This window comes from Desmodus rotundus, chromosome 7, assembly GCF_022682495.2.
Source record: "Desmodus rotundus isolate HL8 chromosome 7, HLdesRot8A.1, whole genome shotgun sequence".
NCBI lineage: Eukaryota > Metazoa > Chordata > Mammalia > Chiroptera > Phyllostomidae > Desmodus > Desmodus rotundus.
In genome coordinates this window covers 15430801-15457259 of record NC_071393.1, presented here as the reverse complement: position 1 = coordinate 15457259, position 26459 = coordinate 15430801, and the positions used below count along the sequence as shown (strand labels likewise).

Below are 26459 nucleotides of genomic sequence, written 5' to 3'. Positions count from 1 at the left end.
CTTTTTTAAAGATATGAATCTGTTTATGTCACTACACTTTCAATGGCCTTCAATGGCCATACCTGATCTGCTCCAGCCCAAGGCTCTGACTCTGGCTCCTGCCAATTTCCCCTCACTCTTTAGTCTCCAGCTTCTCTGACCTTTTGTTTCTGTTTCTAGAACAAGTCAAGCTTATTGACACCTCCTTTACACATGGACGGACACATTTCAAAATAATCGCTAGGGAGGTTTGAACAGAATAAATGTCTTCAGTTTTCACAATATTTGCCTGTAAAATATGTATTATATTAACAGGAAAAAAATAGAAAATGTGTAGTCTTTTAAAAAATGAATATATTTACAAAAATTTATTTTTATTTTGAAATACTCTAACTTACAGAAAAGCTGTAAGTACAACACAAATGTTTTTTCTGAGCCAGTTGCTACACCACTCCAGAATACTGCCGTATGCAATTGCTAGAAGCATGGATGTTCTCCTACATAATCACAATATGGCCAAGAAAACCAGGAAATTAATTTTGGTTCATTACTATCATCTAACCCTCAGACTCCAAGTTTTTCCAGTTGTCTCAATAATGTTCATTATAGCAAAAGGATCTAGGTTAGGCCACGTGTTGCATTTGGTGGTTAATTTTTTTTTTTTCCTTCCTTAGTTTGGAACAGTTCCTCAGTCTTTCCTTGACTTTCATGACTTTGACATGTATTTATAGAATGGGCCAGTTATTATGGGGGAGGGCAGTTATTTTGTAGAAGTTCCTTCAATTTGGGTTTGTCTGATGTTTCCTCATGATTAAATTCAGGGTATGCATCTTTTTCAAGAATACCACAGAAGTGGTGCCCAGTACTCATACTCTTGCTTCCTGTCAAGGGGTACATGACAGATTTTGATCTGTCCATTACTGATGATGTTTATTTTGGTCACTTGATTAAGGTGGCTTCTGCGAGGCTGCTCTACTGTAAAGTTACTTTCTTCCCCTTTGTAATGAATAAGTAGTTTGTAGGGAAGTACTTTGAAACTATGTAAATTATCCTGTTCCTTCTTCAGCTTCCCATTTACACATTATTTATTTATATCAGTATAGACTGAGTGCCTATTTTATCCATTACTATTATTTACTCTGATGCTCTCACTATCTCAGATTTTGCCAGTGGGATCCCCTTCAAGCTGTGTTTTTTGACATGTCCCACTTTCTTACATTCTGGCACAACAGGCTGTTCCAGACTCAACATGTACTTTCCCTGTCCCAGTTCTGTCAGCCATTTTCCCCTCGTTTTTTTAGTAGTTCCTTTTAGTTGCCTAGATGGGGACTCTTTCAGTGGAGAGAGCTCAAAAATATATGTATGAGCTTACCCACACACACAGGCACGTGCACATATATATCTCTACCACTCAAATGCAGCCAAACTCCCATCCTTGCCACTTCCCCACTCACATATAGATATCCATCTCACCCCTCTAGGGCTCTGCACCTCTTCCCCTCTGACACCCTACTGTGTGTCAATACTTGGGAGGCCCTCCTCACTTCATTCAGCCTCTGACTCCTCTTGCCAGGCCTGTCTTCCACCTGGACACCCTTCCCCCTGCTCAGGCTCCGACACCCTTCCACGTGTATGCCTATCTTGCTTTGCCACACCTAACACTGGCATTAGGACTAAGCTATTCATCAAGGGATGGGAAGAGGAAGGAGAACTAAGATCAATATTTTATTTAGCAAAGACTTTCTAGTTAGCGTAGATTTGACTACAAGTGGAGAAGGCTATAACGTTTCTGTTCCCTTTCCCCTAAAAAGGCATATCAATCAGTCTGAAATAGCATTGTAACCAGTGGACAAGAAACCAAATCATATCTGCAAGAACATCCAACCTAGATCAATGTAGAAGCAAAACATCCAGATTTAAAAAGAGATTCCTCACATTTTTTCTATCTGTTGTTAAAATACTTCAGTATTTAGACACAGCCTCAGAATCACTATGAAGTGCTAAATGATTATGATAAGTTTATGAACCTTACATTTTGAAGATGGTAGTTTCTGATGCCTGAGACCCTTGGGTCAAAATTAATTTTACCTTTTAAGACTGAGAAATGCACATATTTTGTCACAATAACATTACTGTCATTCAGTTATACCACAAGACTTTGCAAGGCAATGTCTACATTGAATTAACTGTCCTTGGACACTTTAGAACTAAAACCTCTGCGAGATCGCCCTTGATAGCCATTTCACAGATAGGAAGCGCAGTTGAGGAACCAAGACATTGCCATCAGAGAGACTGCAGCCCCTGGAGACTACAACTTTCCCAGGACAAAAATGCCCAAGTTTGCCTCCAAATCCTTTAAAGACACAAAGTAACCATTCCAAGAAGTAGCTTTCTCATTCCTACTCTTCAAATTTTCTTTGTCTGAGAAAGGCAAATTTAGCCTTTCTTCTAAATCAAGATATGATGTGACTGGACTTTTGTTTAATTCTAAGCCAAAACATTCCCAAACTCCCACTGCATTCCTGGGAAGCCCAAAATGCTATTGAAGTGTTCTCTTAGCCATGTTCCATTCCTTTCGAGAGTCAAGCACTCTCCATCTGTACTGTCTTGGAGACCATGAAAGGGAACGCAGCCTCCATGCCTGCTCAGACCAGGTGGGTCAGATTAGCTTTACAGTCCACTTATAAGGAAGCTAACAAGTCTCCTCTGTGGGTGTTTGATCACACTTTACGAAACTGCTGATGACCTCATGAGCCAAAGAAAGCAGGTCTCACATTGTGGACTAAGCCTAAATATTAATACTACTTTATATTTATGTAGTGTCTTTTTTCCAAGGAGCTCCAACCTCTTTACAGACATTATGTCATTAATCCTCAAAGCATCGCTGTTTGGTACATGGCAAATATTCTCCCCCTCCCTTTTTTTTACTGTGATGGAAACTTGCAAGTCAATGATGGAACCCAGCCCCCTAGTTCTCGGTCTTTGCACTATACCATGAAAAACAAAACAAAACAGATGAATAATTTTTCAAGCTTATTCATTGCTTCTTGGGTGGGATTTGAGAGGATGTCTCAGTTTATATGCATTTCAATTTTTGGTATCTCTAGGTTTCACGTTCTTTTCCTTCTTCATTGTAAGTTAAGCATTTTCAGTTAAGCAGTCCACCTTCCACTGTTGCTTTTATAGGAACACTAGAAATTTGTAGCTGAAATTTGAAGTGAAAGACTTTGTTACTGAATATGTAATCTCAATTATCACTTAGAGATCCCTTATACTTCTCATGCCCCAAGATAAGTTAGATTATTTTTTTAATCCCCATGTCAGCTCAGGGCACATTTCATTTAGAGCAACCACATAATTAATTTGTGTTGAGTGATTAACATGTACCATATATTGTGCCAAAGAATTTCAAATGTGTAATATTCCATGAGAACCATTTAGATTAAGTCTCATGTGTGAAAACACTCTCTTAGAGTAGGGCAAGAAAAAAAAGGCACTAATAGAAATACGGCCTCAGCTGCTATAATCAAAAAAAAAAAAAAAAAAAAAAGCTCAATTAACTTTAATTCCCTTAGTGGAAATCCCCAGTGTAAATATTTCCACAAAAAGGGAAAATGTGGGTAAATTCTAAAAACCACCAGGAATTAGCTCAATACACACACACACACACACACACACACATAAATCTTAAAAGATTGTTTCCTGCAGACTCAACAATTAATGCAAAGCAAAGAGAAGAACAAAACACAGCCATATCTAATGATGACAAATATTTCATGATTTCACTTGGTTAGACATTTCCTAATCAGGAATATTAGAATGGGGAATTAAAAACTACAGTGGCATAATTTTAAATACTCACAAAATCAGTTTCACATCTCATTTTTAAATTATTTTTTATGACCAACTGTCTTGCTGTTGTCTAAATTGGGGGATGTCTGTACATTGCTTAATTAGACAATGGCAGTGAAAAAGGATACTGGGGGGGGAAAAAAACCAGAAAAACTCTTCTAAAACAAAGAGAAACTTGCAACTTTTAATCAATAAATTCTGAAAGCCTCAGAGTAAAGCATGCCAGATGCCCTGCAACAATAATTCTAGTCTACTCTGCTCCCTGGCCCAGCCTGATGTGAAATAGCCCTATATTTCTAAATAAATAGTGTTTAATTTGAAACTGAGCAGCCCTACCCCATCATGGAAAATCTTCATAGGTTGGAAAATATGTACAGTATGTCATACTTTAGGTATATAATCTAGCCATGTTCTGTAACATAGCTACACTGCAGTTTATACTCAACAACCTTGGGTTTTCAAGAAAATATATTCATAACATTCTAAATGTTTGTTTTTTCTCGTCATAGGAAACATTAGCCAAAAGGAATACCCTGTATTCCAAGAAAAAATTCAATGATGGGGAAATTTAGAAAGTGGTAATCAAAAAACTGATGTTTGCCCTAGCAGGGTTGCCACACATGGTTGTATTGATTGTGAATTGCTCAATTCCAAGGATACCTAAAACATAGAAAACAATATGAGTGGTGCCCCCTGGAGGTGAGCAATGCCTGGCAGCCCTGATTTTAACTAATTAGGAAAGCTTTTGAAAATGCTCCTGTTTTTTTCTCTGATTCACAACTGAAGACCAGTTGTGATCTGCAGTAGGACTTTTATTATTCCTTATGTTTTTTTGTGTGTGCAGAGTTCTTAGTTTTTCCTCTCCACATTGGTTCCAAAAGACTCCCCTACTGACTGAGCTTCAGCACACTGGTCTGGCATTCTCCCAGCTCTAAGTTTTCATGAGTCAGGAAAACGTGTGCAGTTTGAGAAGAAGCTTGTCAGACGTGCTCAACCAGCCCTGGACTTATTTATGAAGTCCCTCCCCCTATTCTCCTTCTTCCTCTACATTCCTACATTCCTGTTTTAAATGTCGGTTAGACTTTGTTGTTCACACATCTCTGTACCTTACTACCTTGAAACACTCTGCTGCCCATTCCTGCTGTGCCATCCTGCTATTCCCATCACCAGCACAGCACTTAGCATGGTACCTTGAATCTCTGCTTTCCTGCCCTGCCCCTTCTCTTTTACCCTTCCATTCTTTGATTTTATTTCCTTTAGTCCTGCAGGAAATATGTCTCTAGACAGGGAAGACAACTGAAGGCAATGGGAAGAAAGCCCACCTCCATAGAATATGCGATCAGGCGTGACCCTGCAGATTACAGTGTTATTTGGTCATAACCTTCCACCCCCTCATTTATTTTTACTGTGGCCAGGCCTGCTCCAGCTTTAGTAAAACAAATAGAAGAGGAAGATTTTGTGAATTTTATAGCAGTTTAAGTTTTTTAGTGGTACAGTTGATTTAAAAATGCAAACAACATATAGTCTCTGGAAGGTTGCTTTCCGGGGGAGATAGAGTGGCTCTGGGGTGGCAGGGAAAGTCTCACTATACCTTTATTTTACCTTTTGAATTTCATACTATGTGACTGTATTAGTAATTGAAATAAATAAAAAATGGAAGCAGGTGATTAAATAACTAGACATGAACTGAAGTGATGCCACAGAAAATTCTGTTAATTATAGAAAATGACTCAAATATATTAAAAAGTAGATCAGAAAGGAAGGTATGATTATTTTCATCTTGTTTTAAAACTGAAAATGCTTCACTGTTTGCTGGAAAAGTAAAATAAAAATTAAGTTTAAGTGTCGGCTCCTCATATTAAACTTACCTTCACTCTAAACACCCTATTTCTCTTTCTCTGTAGGGTTTTTTTCTTTTGGCTTTTTTTTTTTTTTCAAGTGAACTTAAGGCCAATTTCCAGTGAAAATCTGACTTCTTAGCAAATGTGTCTTTGCCACTTTGCCTCCACCATGTATGGAAGAACTGTTTGGGGGATACCAGAGTTCCTAATGCCATCTGCTTTGCCCTCTTCTTCCTGCCAGCGAGAGCAGGCAGTTAGGGCCTAAGGTTTGGGTACCACACTGATAGAGCTCTTCCATCTCAGACAGTCTTCACACCAGAGTGGTCTCTTTCTGTATATTTTATGGGACCTATCTCTCTAGTCATTTCTGTACTTACTGTGTTCCTTTCAACACCTGATAAAGTACTTTATAGAGACTCAGATTCAAGCAAATGACCTACATAGCAAGTCTATGAGAAGCAGGGTATCACATCTCCAATTCTGTGTCTATTATCTGTTTATCTCTTTTCTGAAGAATCAGCAAACCTATGTCTAGTATATCTAATAACACCATCATGTCATTGCCTGTAGGTTTCCTCCTACATGCCACAAACCAAGAAAAAAAGCTTTCATATTTTTGTAATTACTTCAAGTATGTGCTTGAGTGTGATTTTTTTAAACTAAACTTATTGGGATGACATTGGTTAATAAGATCATACAGGTTTCAAGTGTACAGTTCTATTGTGCTGTGTGCCAACCACCTAAAGTCAAACCATCTTTTGTCACCATATATTAAGCCCCCTTCCATCCCCTTCTCTCTGGCAGCTACCACACTGCTGTCTGTGTCCATGAGTTTCAGTTTTATGTCCCACATATGAGTGAAATCATATGGTTCTTAGCTTTTTCTGACTGACTTATTTTGCTTCGCATGATATTCTCAAGAATATTATGCACAAGGTCAGTCCATGTTATTGCAAATGGCAATATTTCATCTTTTCTTATGGCTGAGTAGTATTCCATTGCATATATCCAATCCAGTCCTCTTTATCCAATCCTCTATCGCAGGACACGTTGTTTGTCTCTGTCTGGGCAACCGTGAATAATACTACAGTGAATATAGGGGTGCATATTTCTTTGTGAATACATGTTTTCGAGTTTCTTGAGTAGATACCCAGAAGCAGGATTTGCTGGGTTGTATGCTAACTCTATTCTTAATTTTTTGAGGAACCACCAGACTGTTGTCCATAATGGCTGTGCCAGTCTGCATTCCCACAGCAGTGAATGAGGGTTCCCTTTTCTCCACAACCTCTCTAACACATGTTATTACCTGTCTTGTTGATAATAGCCATTCTAACAGGTGTGAGGTGTGGTATTCACAATAGTTTTGATTTGCATCTTCCTAATAGCTAGTGAGGTTGAACATCTTTTCAAATATCTGCCATTTGTATGTCTTCTTGGGAGAGGTATCTCTTTCAGTCTTCTGTCCATTTTTCAGCTGGATTGCTTGCCTGCCTTTAGCTACCACAGAGTTAATAGTTAATTCCGCAGGCATTTGAAACTAGGAAAGTGTCATTTTTCTACTGAAAAGTATCTAATAATACTTTTGAATATTTTATAGCCATGAAAGCTAAGCCAAATTTTACGGGTTTTTATGTTCTTTCATTACCTTTTCAGTTTACAAATAAAAAGTTTCATAAAAAAGCTTTCATCACACTGAAATAAATGAAAACAAAGAGATGAAGTAATAAGCATGTTGAATATAAGCATATCAAGTAATAAAAGAGAGAATTTTAACAGAATTAATAAGCAAATTAATGTGGAACTTTATATTTTTTCATTTTAACTTTAATTATACAAGTTACATATGACTACATTCTCGTAGAAAATTTAAAAATTACCAATAAGGATACTTTATATCTTTGTATTTAAAACACACCCCCCACACACATGCACATAAGATGTGCTGTCCAATATGGTAGCCTCTAGCTAAATGTGACTATTAAGAACTTGAAATGTGGCTAATTTGAGTTGAGATATGCTGTAAGTATAAAATAGACACTGGATCATGTAGCTATAGTAAGAAAAAATATATAAACTATCAATAATTTTTATACTGATTGTTGAAATAATATTTTATATATTGTATTAAATTTAAAAACTAGTAAATTTTAATTAATTTTTTTGACTTTTAAAAACATATTTACAAGACTATTTAAAATTATTTATGTGGCCTGTAATTGTGTCTTGCATTCTATTTCTATTGGACAACACTATATATATGTATTTATGCATATATATAATGTATATACATATATATATGCATCTACATATGTGCATATATTTGATTTGTGGACCTTTTTAAAGCATAAATGTGATAATACTGTCTTTTTCTGAAACTTAATTTTTTCATTTAACATATATATCTTGGACATTTTTCCTTGTCAGTATATTTATATTAACCCCATTCTTTTTAACTACTGCATAGTATTCCTTAGTACTAAAGTACTCTGGTTTACTTCAATTTCTGGTATTAATGTAACATTTAAGTTGTTTTTGCTTTTCCTTAGGAACATTATTTCAGGGAATGTCCTTGAACATGACTTGTATACATATGGGAGCATCTCTCTAGAGTAGATGCCTAGGGGTCAGAGGATATGTGCATTTGAAGTTTTGTAGATTGTCCAGATTGTCCTGTTCAAAGACTGTATCACTATAGGAAATATGTTTTCCATCTCTTTCATCATGTGCCACTTTTATATTTACTTTTTTAATGTGGTAAAATATACAAAACATAAACTTTATCATTTTAACTATTTTTAAGTAGTTTGGTGGCACTAAGTACATTTATACTGCTGTGCAACCATTACCACCATCCATCTCCAGAACTTTTTTCATGTGCCCAAACTGAAGCTCAACACCCATGAGACACCAAATCCCCGTCTCTCTCCCTAGTCTCTGACAGTCACCAGTCTACAATACTTTCTGTGTCTATGACTTTGACTGCTCTAGCTACCTCACATAAGTGAAGTCATACAATAGTTGTCCTTTTGTGCTTGGCTTATTTCACTTACTGTAACGTCCTCAAGGTTTATCCATATTGTTGCATGTATCAGAAGTTCCTTCCTCTTTAAGAGTAAATATTCTATTGTATGTACACACCACATTTTGTTTGTCCACTCCTCCATTGATGGACATTTGGGTTGCTTCCACCTTTTGACCATTGTGAATTATACTGCTGTTAACATAAGGTGTACAAATATCTGTTCAAGTTCCTGTTTTCAGTTCTTTTGGGTATAAATCTAGAAGTGGAATTGCTGGATCATGGGGTAATTCTATTTTTAATTTAATGGCAAACTGCCATCCTGTTTTCCATAGCAGCTGTACCATTTTACATCCCTACCAGCAATGCACAGAGGCTTCAGTTTCTTCACATAATCCTCAGTACTTCTTTTCTTTTTTTAATAAAAATAATGCCATCCTAATTGGTGTAAGTGATACCTCATTATAGTTTTGATTTGTGTTTCCCTAATGATTACTGGTGTTTAGAATCTTTTCATTTGCTTTTTGGCCATTTGTATACCTTCTTTGGAGAAATGCCTATTCAAGCCCTTTGCTAAGCTTTTAATTAGGTTGGTTTTTGTTGTTGAATTTCAGGAATTATTTATTTATTTATGGATATTAATTTCTTACTAGACATATAATTTGCAAATATTTTCTCTTATCCCATGGGTTTTCTACTCACTTTTGGTAGTGTCCTTTGATGCACAAAAGTTTGTAATTTCTTCTGTTGCTTGTATTTTTGGTGTCATATCTCAGAAATCCTTGCCAAAGCCAATGTCATAATAAAGTTTTCCCCTGTCTTTTCTTCTATGAGTTTTATAGTTTAGGCTCTTATTTTTAGGTCTTTGATCCATGTTGAGTTAATTTTCATATGTAGTATGAGGGTCCAACTTCATTCTTTTGCATGTAGATATCCAGTTTCCTAACATCATTTGTTGAAAAGATTTTCCTTTCCTCATCAAATGTTCCTGGCACCCTTGTTGAAGCCATTTGACCATATAAGTGAGGTTTTATTTCTGGACTCTCTATTCTATCCCTTGGTCTATATATCTGTCTTTATGGTAATACCACATGTTTTGATTACTATAGCTTTGTAGTAAATCAGGAAGAAATCAAGAAAGGTGAAGCCTCCAGTTTTGTTCTTTCTCAATATTGTTTTCAGAATTTCAGGGTCCCTTGAGAGTCTATATGAACTTTAAAGTGTATTTTTCTATTTCTGCAAAAAAAAAAAGTCATTAGAATTTTGACAGGGATTGTATTGAATCTGTAGCTTGTTTTGGGTGGTATTGACATTTTTATATTAAGTCTTCCTATTTAGAAACATGGGGTGTCTTTCCATGGTTTTATCATTTTATATTTTGCTTAAGAAGGTCTTCTCAATGCTGAAGTTATAAATAAATTTTTCTATATTTGTCTAATAAATTTCTATATTTGCTTATTACATTTGGCTCCTTAAACTAGCTGGGATTTTTTTTCCAGTGTGAGAACATTTTCCCCTTGTGTTGGTACCACTTGAATTGTCTGCCTTTTCCCTGCTAATTTGAACACCACTTTTATCATAAATTAAAAACCCATGGATACATAGGTTTGGTTTTAGACTGCTAGTCTATTTCACTGATCCATATGTCTACTTCCATATTATTGCTATCATGCTTCAATTACTCTAGCTTCATATTATAATTTGTTATTTGAAAAAGCAACTCTTTTAGTCATTTTAAGATTTTCCCATACATTTTCTCTTCTGGGTGACTATTAGAATCAGCTTTAAAGTCCCAACTGGCATATTACTGGAATTTTGATAGGGATTGTATTGATTTCATAAAATAATCTTAGGGAAATTGAATTTTTTATAATAATAAGTCTTTGCATTTTGAGAAAACGCCATTCTAGGTTCTGTATTTTTATTATCACTGTGGTCCCTACAAACTTTATGTTTACTTGGATTATACATACCTAGGTTGCCTCTGAACAGCAGGTCTGTCCAATTTAACTTTCTGTGCTGATGAAAATGTCCCATTTCTGTGATGTCTAATATGTGTTATGAATGCTTGAATTTACCACTCACATGCAACTATTGAACACTTGAAATGTGACTAATGTAACTGAGGAAATGAATTTTTAATTTTATTTACTTTTAATTAATTTAAATTTAAATGGTCACATGTGGCTAGTGGCTACCATAATAGACAGTGCAGCTTTAGGATATATGAATAACTGTAATTTAACACTTTTGTAGGGGGTAAAGGTAGGTAGCAAAAGAATTCTTGATACCTACCATGTGAAAGGCACTGCGTAAGGCATTGTCAGAGTCTGAAGACCACAATATTAAATACAAATGAATTCCTAAAGAAGTTAAAACCCAGTTCCAGGTAAAGGGCAAATTGTTTGAAAATATTTATGCTGTCAGAAAAACACAATTACAAAAAATATGCCAAGGGGATTTGCTAAAGAAAGAAAGCTCATATGTGACTAAAATGAGCAAAAAAGGCTTTGTGGATGAAATACTTTTAGAACCTGACCTTGAAGGAATTATTCAAAATTAAGAATGAGTAAGTAATAGAAGATTTTTGTTTTCTGAAATGTGGAAGAAATAAAGAGGAAAAGGAATGAGGTGTGTTTTGGGATTGTAACTAATTATTTTCCTAGGGTGCCTGTAACAAATTACCACAAATTTGATAGCTTAAAACATCAGAAATATATTTACTCACTAGAAGCCAGAAGTCCAAAATCAGTGTTTTCTGAGCTGCACTTAAGGTGTAGACAGAGCCATACTCCCTCTGGAGGATCTAGGGAAGATTCTGTTCTTTGCCTCTTCCAGCATCAGGTGGCTGCTAGCATTCCTTGGCTGTGGCCATATCACCCCAGTCTCTGCTTTGGTGGTCACATTGAAAAATGGTGCCCCCTCCTTTAGCCTCCTGCAACAATCCAGTTTGGCTGGAGTATGGGATACCTGAGGCAGTAGAAATGATCACGGCCATCGGTCACTGAGTGGCTTGCATATATATTACGTTGTACCAGGTGCCCTATCTGTGCTATTACATTTACTCATTATAAGAACTCTGTGTAGGCCTTAGGGGATGAGAGAGAAATCTAAGGTGACTATGTTTTTGACCTTTGATGACTGGGAAATGGTGATTAACACAAATTGAAAAGTCATGAGGAAAAATTGGTTACAAAGGGAAAACAATGAACTTGGCTTTGGCTGTTTTTTTGAGGTCCCACTAGGTTATGCCCAAAAAGCATCAATCCCAGATAGAAGCCTATTAACCCTACATAGAGTTCTGATGGCATCGCCTGCAATTTCCTACCTTTGTTCCCCCTTTGGGTTGAAGAAGCAAATTTTGAGGAACACTAAATTTGAAATCTGGAGATCTGGGTTCAAGTCTGCCACTTAGTAAATGTGTGAACTAGACAAGTCATTTCACTTCTCTGAGCTTCAGTTTCCACATCTGTAAAGAGGAATAAAAAATCCCTCCCTGCCCTCACACTGTTATTGTGAGGAATAAGTGAGATAATGTTTGTGGTGTGCTTAGCACAGTATGTGATATGTTGTGAGCGTTCAAATGTTCATAAAAAGAAGAGCAAATTTTTTAATATGTCAAACTTAAGTTTTTTTAAAAATTTTATAGTATTTTGGGTTTAATTTAAAAGGAGCCAACATCAAACTTAAGTTCTAATTTGAAAGTGATATATCTGGCAGCTCTCTGGATCCTAAGCAACAGTTAACATTAATTTAAAAAGGAGATTATTGTCCATAATTTCACAACATGTGTCTTAAGCACCACCTAAGACCAGTTCCCTCCCTTTTTGAGCTGATGACCTAAACTCTACTTCATAGAACTAGTTAAGTCCATCAAGTACTTGAATCGTTCTATTTCCTTTCCCTATATTTAAACATGTACCTGTATTCATGTTCCCTTTTATCTCCTTCCTTCTAGACCTCAATAATATCACATCTCTTGTCGAAAGCAAATACATCTTTCTGTATGTGCTCTTGATGCAGTTTCCTCCATCCTGAGCTCTAGGACATATAGTCAGTGCCCCAGTGGACATCTTCATTTGGATGTCCCACCTGCAATTCAAAGTCTTAAAACAGAGTCATTATTTCTCACTCTACCCTCCCCATCATGTTCCCATCACCCACCTCTTCAGCTTTCTTTGTTTCCCATCTTGGTCAATGGCATTATCAGAAACATGGGTAATTTTTGTCATTTTTTACTCCTTTCTTTGCTTTGTCATCCCTGTGCCCGTTCCAATCAATGATCAAGTCATGTTAGGGTTTGGGTACAGACGTTCACTCTCTCTCCTCAGCCCTCTGCCTTAGTAGTCCTTTCCTTTCTAACCTCACTGCTGCTCTGTTCTTGTTCAGAAAAGTTCTCTTTGAAGTAGCCTCATTCCTTCTTGTCTCACTCTTCCCCAGTCTACTCTTCACGCTGCTGCCTTAAGGACCCTTCAAAAACAAATATGTCCTTAGAACCCTTTGGTGGCACACCATTACAGTACAAAGTCCAAACTTCAGAGAATGACAATACCTAACCCTGTGCCATTCCTGTTAGCCCTAATGAACTATTCCCAATTGTCCAGAGGTATTCTGCTTTATATCCCTGTACCTGTGCTCCTTTTGACTGGGATGTTCTCTCTGCAACCTCAATCCCTAAGGCCCCTTGCCTGGTGAATGTCTGCTCATCTTGCACTACTTAGTTCAAGCTTCACAAGCCCTTTGAAGCCTTGCCAGTCCTCCCCAGGAAGAGCTGATAAGATCTTTTTGGAACCTTTGCTTTACCCTATACATGACTCTATCATTTCATCTGTAACCAGCTTGTTTCCCCCACCAGGCCCTCTTTGAGGACATGAGTGTGTCTTGACCCGCTTAGTGTCTATAGTGCTCATTAGCACAATGTCTGGCACAGAAAAGATGCTCAAAAACATTTGTTGAGTAAATGAATTAATTATAGATCTTTTAAAGCCATATGATATGATGCCTTACAAAATGTGGAGGAAGAATTGATATAATAACTTTTGACGACTAATAGAAATATGTGGTTATGACTCTAAGGAGAATACATACTTACCTCTTAAATAAAGAAAGCCATGGTCCAGAACCCTGGTCACAAACTATGGAAAATCAAGAATGTAAATGAACGAGCAAACTTCATGGAAATCCCAGTAAAACATGAGACACTTCCCAACATATCAGAGAGCTCACAACTCCACTGGAGTTGGAGGTAAGCGTTCTCTTTAAGCATTTGATTTCCTACTCCTTTATCACGTGTTAACATGAGGTACATTTATGCTAATATCATTTGTTTTATAATTGCTGTTGATCTGCCTTTCACTGCAAAAAAGGTAAATGTCAAGGGAAAGGAATCAAAACTACAATAACATCACTGCTATAGCAACTTACTTATAGGGCTACAGACCTCTCTGAACCATAGAATTCCTTGATCTAGTAACTTCCAAACCCAAAGATTCCATTCTTAACACTTGATCCTAAATCTGTACTGGGTAAGGAACTGGTTTTCTAAATTTACCAGCTTTGATGTGACAAATACTTTTGAAGTAAGCAAAATTCACTGCACTTTCACCCCACGCACATAGACTACTCATTTATTTCCTGGTCGCCTGGGCTGCCCCCACTCCCTGCCTTGGTTCCCCACATAGATCTACCTCTTAATGCAAAGTAAGTACTGTGCCCTGACTGCTCTTTCTACACTGAAACTTATCTCTCCTTGTTTCCAAAGCCTTTGAGGCCCTGCTTGCAGTAGGCTGCCACTTGGAGACCATTTGATAAGTTGACTTACACTAATATCATATTGAATAATAAAACTCCAGGGGAATCTACATTTTTAACAGAAGTGTGTTAGATACACAACACCTCACCCTAAGAGCCTATCTAATAAAGGGACATTTCTCACTGTCCCATATACCTTCCACATCGTTTCATGATTCAGTGTCTTTAAATATGCTGAACCTTCTGCGTAGAATGACCTCTCCCACCCCAGCCTCCTACCATATCCAGTCTGGTGAACTCCTACTTATCCTTCAAGACCCAGGTCAATGTCTTCTGGTAAGAAGCCTTCTCTAAATTCCCCAGGCTGAGTTAATCATTCCCTCTTAACTTTTATAAAACTTTGTATACTGGCTGTCTCAATTTCTTTTATTTATAAAACTTTGCATACTTGCTATCTCAATATTTAAGTATATTTTATTCACTCTCTTCAACTGACTTCAAGGTGACTTCCGCCCCCACCAATCCATTGCACCTGGTAGTCTCAATGTGGCTAAATCAAGCGGACATATTTTACTCCTCGTCTTCCTTGACCTCTTAGCAACACCTGGAACTACTGATCACCACCATCACCCCTTTTATTTTCTCTACTTCCTCTTCTTAAGACTCTCTCCCATTGGCTTTCTTTTTTCTCTATTTTTTAAGTTAAGCTTATTGGGGTGACATTAGTTAATAAAATTATGTAGGCTTCAGGTATTCATCTGTATATTGTGTGTTTACAACCCCAAATCAAGTCTCCTTCCAGTCTCTTGGCTTTCTTTATATGTCAATTTGCTAGTCCTCTTTTATCTCTCTTTCTCAGTCTCCTTTGTTGGCTCATCTTCTACCTAATCTCTAAATGTTGGAGTTCCTTAGGCTATGTCTTGGCCTCTTTCCCTTCTCACGGTCTGATCTCTCAATAAGCAGAGTCTTCCACACCCATGGCATTAATTAGCCTTCATATCCTGATGACTCTCAAATGTACATCTCCAACCCAAACATCTCTTCTGAGCTCCACACTTACATATACAACTGCCTATTCACTATGTCCATTTGGGGTTTCACAGGTACTCCAGACTTAACAGGTTCAAAACTGTCATTGTTTTCTACCTGAGAGAACTGTACCACATCTATGAAGTTAGCTGAACCAGAAACTGGAGTCATTATTGACATACCTACCTCTCCTTTACCATCATATGTAACTGGCCATTTTTCTGACTCTACCTTCTAAATATTTCTCACTGTTGACTTCCCTCTGTCTGCACTGCTACCCAAGTTATCACCTGCCAACTACTACAATGGCATGACTCATCATCCTGTATCCACTTCATGCCTCCAGTACCTTTCTACGCTCCTGGCAGAGTGCTCTTTAGAGATTCACTCACTCACTGAAAAATATTTATTGAGCCCCTATTATGTACAGTTTGTGTCCAAAACCCTGATCACCTGGAACTCTATTTAAGAGCACATGATTGGGGGGACCTAACTTAATTGCAATGGGGGTAAGGAAAATTTCTTTAAGGAAATATATTTTCATCTTTGTTTCATGTATATTTTCTTTGAAGAAATATATTTCAGGCATGAAGAATGACTAGAAATTAATTAGGCAAAGAGAGGGCAGGTGGAGGGGGAAGAGCATTTTAGGCACAAGGAACATCATGTGCAAAGGTCTGGAATCAGGAAGAAGCAAGATATAAGAAAACAGAGAATAGACAGTGAGAAGTAGTGAGGAAGAGATGAGGCTGGTACTGCCGGGCACAGCCAGGCCCTGTGCAGTAGTGATTGGTAGTTATTCAGGGGGTCTTTGAGCCTCCTCGCCTGACCAGCTGCAGTAGATGAGTGGGTGAGCATTTCCTTTTTTCTTGAAATTTTCGTGAGCATTTTTCTGAGGTGAGAGTGCATAGCTTTCACCAGGGTCTTATAGCCAATCTGTAGCCCCCTCTCCCTCTCTAGAAATGTAAAGAACCTCTGATGTTGTATGAAAATCCAAGGTATGGACTTTGGACTTTGTCCTAAAAGCAGTGAGATGCCATTGGAAATCATTAAGCCAAAAATGGCCGGATTATAAAATCTACAGGACAGGGATTTTTTTGTCACTGATATGCCTCAAGCACCTAAAGCAGCACCATGCACAGAACTGACACTCAGTACCTAATTGCTGAATGAATGAATGTCTATTGTGGCTATTGAATGAACATCTATTATTTAGTATTGTATTATGTAATAATCATGTGCTTTATGCTTCTCCCTTATAAGACTTAATTCTTGATAACAACTGTGTCTTATTCATCTTTATATTACTAGAGTTATGGTACTAATGCCCAGCATAATGCCTGGCTTAAAATCAATTTCAAAATGCATTCATTCATTCAGCCAGTACTTTAAAAGCACCTACCAGATGCCAGGAACCTGGGAATAAAAAGATGACTAATACAGTGTCTGGATGAGAAGACTGGTAATTGGGCCTGATAATACTACTTAATACTGAGTAATACTGAGTAAATGCTACAGAAAGGGTAAGAACAGAACACAGCCCTAGAGGTGTAAGGGAAGGCCAGTAGGCGGGAGAAATTCAAGGGCTGACTCTGGGCCTGGTGATAAAGGGGGGAGCAGAGTATGGGAGTGGGCATGAAAGGCAAAGTCTAGAGGAGAGAGAGCAGGGCCCATTTGGAGACTTGCAAGTGGCTAAGTCAGTCTAGGGCAGGATGAAGCTACAGTAATGGGCCAGGTCCATGAGGAGTCCAGACTTTATCTTGAGGACAATGGGAAGTCATTAATGTGTGGTTAATGAATCAGAAGAGTGATGTGGTCACATTTAATATAGGACTGCTTAGGCTCCGGGGTAGAGAATCTATTGGAGAAGTAATAATAGTAGGCATTCCAGGCCCAGTAATTGGGAGAGATCATGCTGGAGTGGGCTAACGGAGAAGCAGGGGCAATAGAGAAAAATGGATGGACTTGAGAGATATTAAGGAGGTAGAATCAGTAGGAATTATGACTAGTTAGATGTTAGGGTGAGAATGATGGAGCAGCCATGGATGACTCCCAGGTTTTTAATTTGGACACAGCCTTTGGTTCACAGGCTGGCACTCAGTCCACTGAACCACACCAGCCAGGACATGTGGAGACTTTTAGTAGGCAGTTGATTACCCACATGGACCTGGAATTCAAAAGGAAGATCTATGGTAAATATTATAAGTATGGTGATCTTTCCATCTTTAGCCATGGACAACCAGTAGTTTTGTGTGTTGGTTGCTCTCTACTGTGCTCTGTCAGCCTACAGGAGGAAAAGCAAGGCTGACAGAAGGAAGCTTCTTCAGAAGGAATCAGCACTAAAAGCACCTGAATAAAGAAGAACCATCCCAATAAACACATTTGGGTTGAAAGAAAAAAAGAAAGAAAGAAAAGAAAAGTGGCTTCAGTGTGTGTGTCTCAGTGGATTGAGCTCCAGCCTGCGAACCAAAGAGTTGCTGGTTCAATTCCCGGTCAGGGCACATGCCTGGGTTGCAGGCCAGGTCCCCAGTGGGGGGACACACGAGAGGCAACCACACACTGATGTTTCTCTCCCTCTCTCTTTCCCCCTACCCCTCTATCTAAAAATAAATAAATAAATAAAATCTTAAAAAAGAAAGTGGTGGTCTTCATTTATACATGGGAACTGATTCCTAGAAGTCACACTGAGAGAGTGTAGAAAGAAGAAAAGACAGCCAAAGACAGTAACAAACACTCAAATACCAAACTTTTTTTTTTAGTAAATGAATAAAGAAATAAAGAATAAATAGACTCATTTAAGACTGCTGTTCAAATACTGCTACCAAGTTAGCTAACTATCCTATTTGTGCTTAAGGCAAAACCTGCTCTTTGGCTTCCCAAATGGAGACCATGTTAGTTAGCAAACCAACAATGGAAAGTAGGGAAATATCATACACCAGAAATGTATCTCCAGGGCTTTTCCAGACATATTTGTACATACTGTATTCCTGAGGCTCTGTCAGTAAGTGGATCATGGTAGCCTCTTGTTAGTCTGTACACAAGAAACACTTTAAAAGCTATCTGTTTAAAACATACTATGACACACATTCGAAATCATTTGATGACCATCGATGTTGCTCAAATCACCCAGATAATCTGTCTAGCCTGCCTGATCGCTGACCCTTTGCTTGCCTCATTGGCTTTGGCATCAGATATGCAAACTGAGTCCATTGGAATGCACCTGAAAAATGTTTCTTCATATGGACGTTTGTTGGTTTACATAGTTCTTATAGATTATTCATCCATGTTAGGAAGTGTCTCCTGATGGATCACATACTTGCTTTTGAACCCACTAGTTTTCTATAAACCATTTAGAGTTCCCAGGCCTCACTGGTGTCATTGAGATTGTATACATTATTTAAAATGTTGCTATTAACTCACTGCAATAAAATTACAGTTCTGAAACTCGTAATAAAATTCTGGTTTACTTTTGAGCAAAGAAGAAAAAGAACAAACTACCAAACCATCAGGTCAGCTGGTCATTTGAGGAGTTGTATATCCATACTCAGACTTGATAGAAGTGAGGATAATGTAATGAGAAGCATGCCCAAGCAATATTTCTAAAAAAGCAAATCTTACCAAGTACTTTTTCTTACAGCCACACTAACAAATAGATAAATAAATTGGTTTTTGTGCCTTGGGTTTTAATGTTGTTATTTCCCTTCCTTTAGAGCAGACCATTTAAATTTTTACATATCTAAGCAAACCAGTTATTTGGTGAGCAGCTCTATTTGTTTCCTCAGAATTTTGCTTTATATAGTCAATGTCTTAGTTTAAGCCAAAGGGAATTTGTGGTTTCTGAGATCAGAATTTCAACTGCTTTCTAAAACTAAAAGAAAAGTTAGTAATTAAATTAACCATTTGTAAACCCAACCTTTGATTCTAAGTGGCACTTAAATGTTTTACTGACATTCCCACTATTTTGTAGTAATAACATGTCAATAATAATAATAACCTATATCTATAACAAAAGGAAAAAGGATAATGTTGGCACCTCTACTAGATATTCTGACAAGTCTTGCTTAAAAATATTTATCTTATTTTATTTTTCTACCAAAGAAAGAACAGAGGACATGGGAAAATCTTTCTTCCTATCTAGTGGCTAGAAAATATAAAAATATCCTCTATGTGTTTTCTGGAATTCAAGGCATTAGAGATTGTCTGACAGATTATAATACATTTAGTTGTTCATTCAGTTAAGCAACAATAAGTTTTAGAATCTTTACCAAAGCTGAGCTCAGTGGAGAATTATGTAGCTATGATGACTCATTAATCAGCTTCTCTTTAATCAATAACATATATTTTTCTTCAAGAAGGAAAAAGGGCCATGGTCCTTCCCAATTCATTAGTCTGAACCTATATGGAAAAGATAAGGCTGCATATTTCTGTTAACTGAAATTTGGACTTAAATTATATTTGCCACTAAAGCAATTCAGTAAGTACCCTAGAACTCTCGGGACCCTTAATTGTTCCTTGTTGGCCCCGCCCCACATCTTGACAACTATTCTCTTAAGAGTTGGATGTGCTGAATTCACTAAAGAGAGCCAAGAAACTGTCCCTGAAACTGGCTGCCTCCAGGGGACCTCAGCTCTTGACTACCAGACTGATACTGGCAGCAGGGCCAAACCAGCCCAGGAAAGCAGGTTTGGATCCGTTATGCAGCTAAAAGGATTAATACTTGGTCTACCTGGCTTGTATGTGCCTTGTGCAAACGTCAAAATCTTTGCTGAATTGTGCCTCTCTCTGGTGATTCTCACAGATTCAAAGAACAAATGTTGTATACAGTCAGCAAAGTTCTGAGAGCTCCAGGAAGAAAAGGAAGGTCAGCGAACCAGCTAAAGTCTTCATCCCTGACAGAAAATGAAAGTTAGATGCCTTTGCTACATTCATTCCAAAATAACTTTGTTTTGCAGCAAACTGCATGATGTGTCTTAGTAGGAAAGTAGGTTCCTATCACCAAAACCTTTTACTGAATTTGTTGCTCAACTTATTTTGTCAGTTTACTAAGTGGTAAATTACTGGCTAGTACACGTGTTCATTTTGCCACAAGGTTAACCTGGTCACCACTGCTGCCTTGGGATAGCATTACTTCAAGACTGATTTAGAGATGAGACACCCTTCGTATTTATAAAAGAACCACAGCAGCTAGTTTGAAAAGAAATAAGCTGTTCTCAAAGGAAAGAAGGTTTTCTTTGCATAATTAAACTCCCCAGGTATTTAGACTACTGTGAACTGTTTTAACTTGCTGTAACCTGTGTACCAGAATCCCTCTATTGCTTTATTAGAATTCCCACAGAATTGCATAGGATGTATGTGGTGGTGCTTATGCAAGTGTGATTTCTGTGTTAACTTCAGCCACGAGCTTGATCAGCGAAGTGTTGAACCAAAATGTACTCTCCCTATAAAGTTCTTCAAATCTGGCCCTGCGCCCTGATCTGTTGGCCAACCTAAGACTGCAAAGAGGCTGCAATGCAGGAGGCTGAATCCCTTCGTAAGGCCCATGTGGAATGCTTCCCGACAGGTCTTCTGTTTACACATTAGTCTGTAACTTGCAGATGACGTTACTGGTTCCCTCCTTGTTCTGGAAGAATTTTGGTAGACTTCATGAATGATAAATGACTTAAAGTGTTATTTTTATTATTTATATAACATGGGATTTAATAATTTAATTTAAATGGATAAGACCAATAAATGAAATGTTAAGTTTTCTGGTTAAATAAACCAAAATCCAAGGTGGTTTTTTTTTCATCGTCTTTTCTTCTTCACTTATATTAATGTTTCTCCAAGTGTAGTGAGTGCTTGTTAAAATACAGTTTACAAGGCATGCTACATTTCTACTGAAATCAAAATCTGAGATGTGGGGACCTGTGAGAGACTCCCCAGATCTAATGCACACAAAAGATTGAGAACTTGAAACCTCTGACCCAGCCTGCAAGAGAATCTCTGTGGCCCGACATGCACGTCAGCTAGCAGAAGGCTGTGCTATCATAAGAGAGGGGAATCTGAGGGAGCCTGCCTGTCCAGCACCACCCTTTGCCAGACTCTCGTTCACTTCTGACGTTCTGTAGCAGCCTACAAACCGGGGGCTTGAACTGGGCTGTACACCAGGGCCTGCCATGAAGGAGCATTTTCTCTTCTCCAGCATATTAAGTACAAGCACATAAGCTCACTCTGCCACTGAAAGGAGAAGGAGGGGAAAGGTATTGCGTTTATTATATCCTTGATAGAATTGTAGCCTGAGTCACCACAATTTCTTTTGAGAGAATCCTATAAAGGGATTAGCTGTCTACTACAGGGATTAGGTTTATTTTGTGTCTCTCCAAAGGATAGACCTTAGACCAAATTTTTGAAAGCTATAGAAGGTCAATTTGGCTCAGTAGGAAGATGAACTTTGTAACTCCACAGGCTGTCAAGACTTTGAAACAGACTGCTGCCTTGTGAGGTAGTGAGTGCCCCTCCACAACAAGGGTTCAAACACAGAAAAGCTCTCCAAAGACTTAGGAGCTTTTCACAAAGCCAATTAATTTTACGGAGTAGTCAGTCTGGACTTCAGAAGGAACCATTTTGCTTAAAAGGAGAATTTAGCTCTCAATCTATGTTTACAATTTTCATACACTTAACCAAAGGTTAACAGATCCTTTAAGTGGTAGTCTAGAATCTGAATCTGCCTAGAAATTTGTATAGTGATTTTATCATCTTTATTAACACCCCCTGTCCCAACAGAACAGACTTTTATCAATGCCAATAGGTGGAAAGTATATGTCTAATGCAGGGTGTGTGAGGCAGCAGAGAGGAGTTGTTGGACCCATGCCCTCGGCTGGGCACACGGGGAAGGAGATCCGGTATCAGGAGAGCCCGAGAACCGCGTACGTGTGAACCAGCTGATTTTACACAGCAGAGCTCATATATGCAACCAGATATCAAGATGGGAAGGTATTCAGTTCTATTTACTGAATGATTTAGTAAGAGAAAAAAATCTTTAGTCTGTTCATTGCTGTCCTGAATGGTAATGAAATGAGTAAACACAAGTTCATCAAGAAGCTGGAACTTCAGGGAAAAGAATGAAAACTTGGACCCTGAGCTGGGGAACTGGGGAGCTGTCCCCCACTAGCCATTCCTTCCCCTCGGCTGTGCTTGGTTCATTAGTGTGATTACAAAGATTAGATGATGGTAACTTGGAAACTGGGACATTGTTAAATTAAAAATTATGCAGGGGAAATTTGACTTCGGCTGTTTGGGGTTTTTCTGTCTTTACAGAAAGTTGGTCTGGCTGGAAAGTGATGGGTTAAGCTCTTGACTGCCGCCAGTCTTTGAAGCCAGGCACCGAAACTGCACCTTCATTTCCCCTCTCTCAGGTCCCTCTGGTTTCTGGGTGCTTTTATTCTCCAGCTTACCTCTGCCAGGAAGAGGCTGGAAATGAAGCTGAACGTTGCATCAGTGTCAAAGTTGCACTCACACAAGTTCAACGTCATGTATGTGTTTTTGAAATAACATTAACCATTAGAGCCAGTTTCCATTGAGTCTTAAAATAGTCAATTTAGGGTTTCAAACCCAACAGTTTGGATCCTTAGAGATTGGCACAGATTCTTATAGTAAAAAATACCTCTTGGTTTTAACCATCATCATTCAGGAGGACCCAGATGATTAAATGAGATGTAGCACACTCTGCTTATAAGAGATAAAATAAGGTCCTCCACATTGTATGATTCTAAATTCTATACAAATGAGAAAATGCCTTTCTTTGTCCCAAATGTATCCTTTTTCAGAAGTTACTAGTTTATTTTAAGGGTGATTTTGTACTTGTGTAACAAGGTCCTGACTGAGACTTGCTATGCCGTTTTCAGTTTCTGCAGAGGATGAGGGCACCACTGAGGGCCTTAATGGACCCCTTAGTTACTCGTTGGAAGGCCAAGACTGTCTGGAAATGGAGCGAGTTGAGGTACTGCTCTGCTCATATAATTTCCCCTTGGGTGTACTGCACCCTCGCAAGTCGGGCTTTACCCTCTGGGAACGTCAGAGTTGTTGAGACTGGCTCTGGCAGGGGGTGGTGGTCTCACAAATACTGCTAGTTGGCTGTGTGGGGGCAGTGGGCAGACAGCGCTCTGCAAAGTGGCTGGAAGTTGCACGTGTGATTCACTCAGTAGGAGAACCTGGGAAAAAGTCTTATTAAACATTTTTGTCTGGTCTTAACTGTGCCATGAGGGTCAGCAGTACCAGGGGTTCCCCGTGGCAGGAGTGGACCAGCAGGCTGGTTAAGGTAGCCAGATAGCCAAAAACATCTAACACAGACTGCTGGAGCATGGAACATTCCTTGGGGACTCAAACATTTAGGGATACAAGCCTGGTATAAGAGTGGCCTTTTGGGGGGGGGTCTTTATTTGGGTATCACAGGACTCCTGAAGATGGGAGAAGTCAGGGCATCTAGGTTCCATTTGGATAATCACTAATCAGCTCTAGGGGAAGCAGGCAAAGTTGGGTTTTCATCTTCCTTTTAGAAAGGTAATGAAGAAAAAGCCTAGGGTGCTGGCTTCAAAACCTGAGTGCAATTTTCTAGGCAAGTTAGAAATTCTGTGGCCCTCATTTTACAATCTGTAACATGTAGAAAACAAGGATACCTACCTAGTAACACTCTTGCGTGGATTAAGTGAGGCAACTCAAACTGCCCAGCGTGCATGTAGTCAGCGCTCAACAGGTGTTCACCACAATTACTCTTCTTTAACTTGGCCTGTCTCCTTCCTCAGTCTCAGGAGCTCAGGATCCCTGTGCTGTTTTTGGCCGACACAGAGATACCGCATCAACTGCTCTGAGCACTCTCTCTGCTCTTTTCCCCAGGAATTGAAACTCCCTTTCCCTCTCAGGCAGTTTGATGGCAGGGAGCATCAGATTAAGCTTAATGTGCTGCCCTTCCATATTTGCATTTTAAAACAGAAGCTCGTTAAGAAGAACAATGAATCTCACCTAGGGAATGCAATGTAAGAAGAGATTGCATCAACAGGGAAGAAGAAAGTCTGAGAACTTTGCAGCTGTCTTCAACTATATGTGGAGCTGTTGTGAAATGCAGGGAACCACAGACTCAACCAGTGTGGCTCCAAAGACAGTACACAGACCCGGTGGGAAGAAGTTACAGGGAAGTGAATACGGGCTCAACATGTTGAATGAGGAGTTTCTCTCTCATGCTCTAACAAAGTGCCTGGAACATGGAAGAAACGAGCTGTCAGCTGGTGACTGCCTCTAGCTGTAATGAGTTCCCCATCACTAGAGGTGTTCGAACCAAGTTGTTCAGGATACTGTCCCTTTGGATAAGAATCGAATCAAATGTATACTGAGGCCTCTTCCAGCTGTAATATTCTGTGATACTTTTATTAATGGTGGCATTTCAATAGTGATATTTTGGAGCAAAGGAATATTTTATAAGTCCTTTTCCCAAAAAACGGTGAAGCGGTTATGACTGAGGATTCTGGAGTTAGACATTGCTTAGGTTTGAACCCTGGCCATCCCACTTACTAGCTGTGTGACTCTAGGTGAGTTATTCACGCCATCTGTACTTCAGTTTCCTCATCTGTAAAATGGGAGTAATAATAGTGTCTTCCTCACAGAGTTATTGGGAGAACTAAATGAGTCAATACAGGTAAAGCACTTAGAAGAATTCCTGGCACATAAAAAGTTAATGCTCAATACCTGTTAGTTATGAGGTATTATCCGATACTCTTGCCACTCTACAGCTTTTTATGCCTTTTCAGTATGTGGAAGGAGGTGGTTCTTCGTAGCGTAATTGCCCCTGACCTTGTATTTGTCCTCAATCATATGCCAGCCATGGCTATTGCAATTAACCAGGGGACTTTCTGTCTCCAGCAAGAAGCTTTCAATGTAAACAAGCAGACAGGACCTGTGATCCCACTAATGAAACACAGGCATGGCTGTGAACACCTTAACCCTGCCATAGGCCTGGCAATGGTGGAAGCCCAGTAAGTGTTTTTTATTTGCATAGATTAACTTGGCAGGATTCTTATTATTTCCTACATTTTATTTATTTACTTTTGATTAAGAAATAAATTCACATGATTGAAAATTCAAAAGGGACCAAAGGCTATAGTGAAAAACATCCCTCCCACCCTGTCGTCAGCCACCTGGTTCCCCTCCTTGGAGGTAACTAACAGAACCACTTTCTCATATGTCTTCCTGGAGCTATTTTAGGCATAAGCGAACAAACAGCGGGTTCTCCAATAACGTCGTTTTGTTCAATGTTGTTTCATTATAACATTGACGAGATGCCATAGGAGCTTACCTCTTGTTTATATCAATTAGCCTATGGTAAAATTGGTTTCATTACACGTCATTTTGCCGCAGTTCCAAAAACCTATCAACAGCGTTAAGCGAGGACTCACAACTTCACTAGCATATCACATTCGTTCCTTTCCCTCCTTTTAAAACAAACGGCAAAATACACTGTACTTGGCACGTTTATTGAAGTGGTCCCAGAAGTGGGGGTGAGCACAGGCACACTAAGGAGGAATTAGAAAAGGAAAAGGTCAAAGACAGAAAATCAACCAGGAGACTTTTGTATTAACCCAGATGTAAAGTGATTAGGGGGTAATCAGGGAAAGAATTGCTTAAGTGGGTTGCTTTTTGTTGTTTTAAAGCTTATACCAGGGTAACCACCACCACAATCAAGATATAGAGCATTTCTCTCACCCCCAGATGCTCCCTCGTACCCTTTTATAGCCAATGTGCCTCCCCGGCCCACACACCCACTCCTCTGCTTTGTCAGTTTGTCAGCTTTTGTGTTTTGGACTCACGTGGCACGGTGGGGCCTGCGCTCAGCAGAGCTAACCTTAGTATCAGTCGACATCAGTGGTGCTTACTCCGGGCCAAGCACTCTTCCAAGCACCTACATGTGCTTATTCATTTAATCCTTTCCGCAAGCAAATGAGGCAGGTGCTGCTATCTTC

The 26459-nt window shown here is 38.8% G+C and overlaps 1 protein-coding gene across 4 annotated transcripts in view; it reads left to right on the top strand.

The window, feature by feature from the left end:
• HORMAD2 (HORMA domain containing 2) overlaps positions 1–21223 on the top strand; it is a 72875-nt gene extending 51652 nt beyond the window's left edge. The window contains exon 11 of one of the 4 annotated variants that reach the window (XM_024566607.4): positions 20270–21223. In XM_024566607.4, coding sequence (XP_024422375.1) covers positions 20270–20374 — 105 coding nt within the window. In that variant the 3' untranslated portion in view covers positions 20375–21223. The other 3 variants (XM_045200955.3, XM_053928767.2, XM_053928768.2) reach the window with 3 other exon arrangements.
• The last annotated feature ends 5236 nt before the right edge of the window (positions 21224–26459 follow it).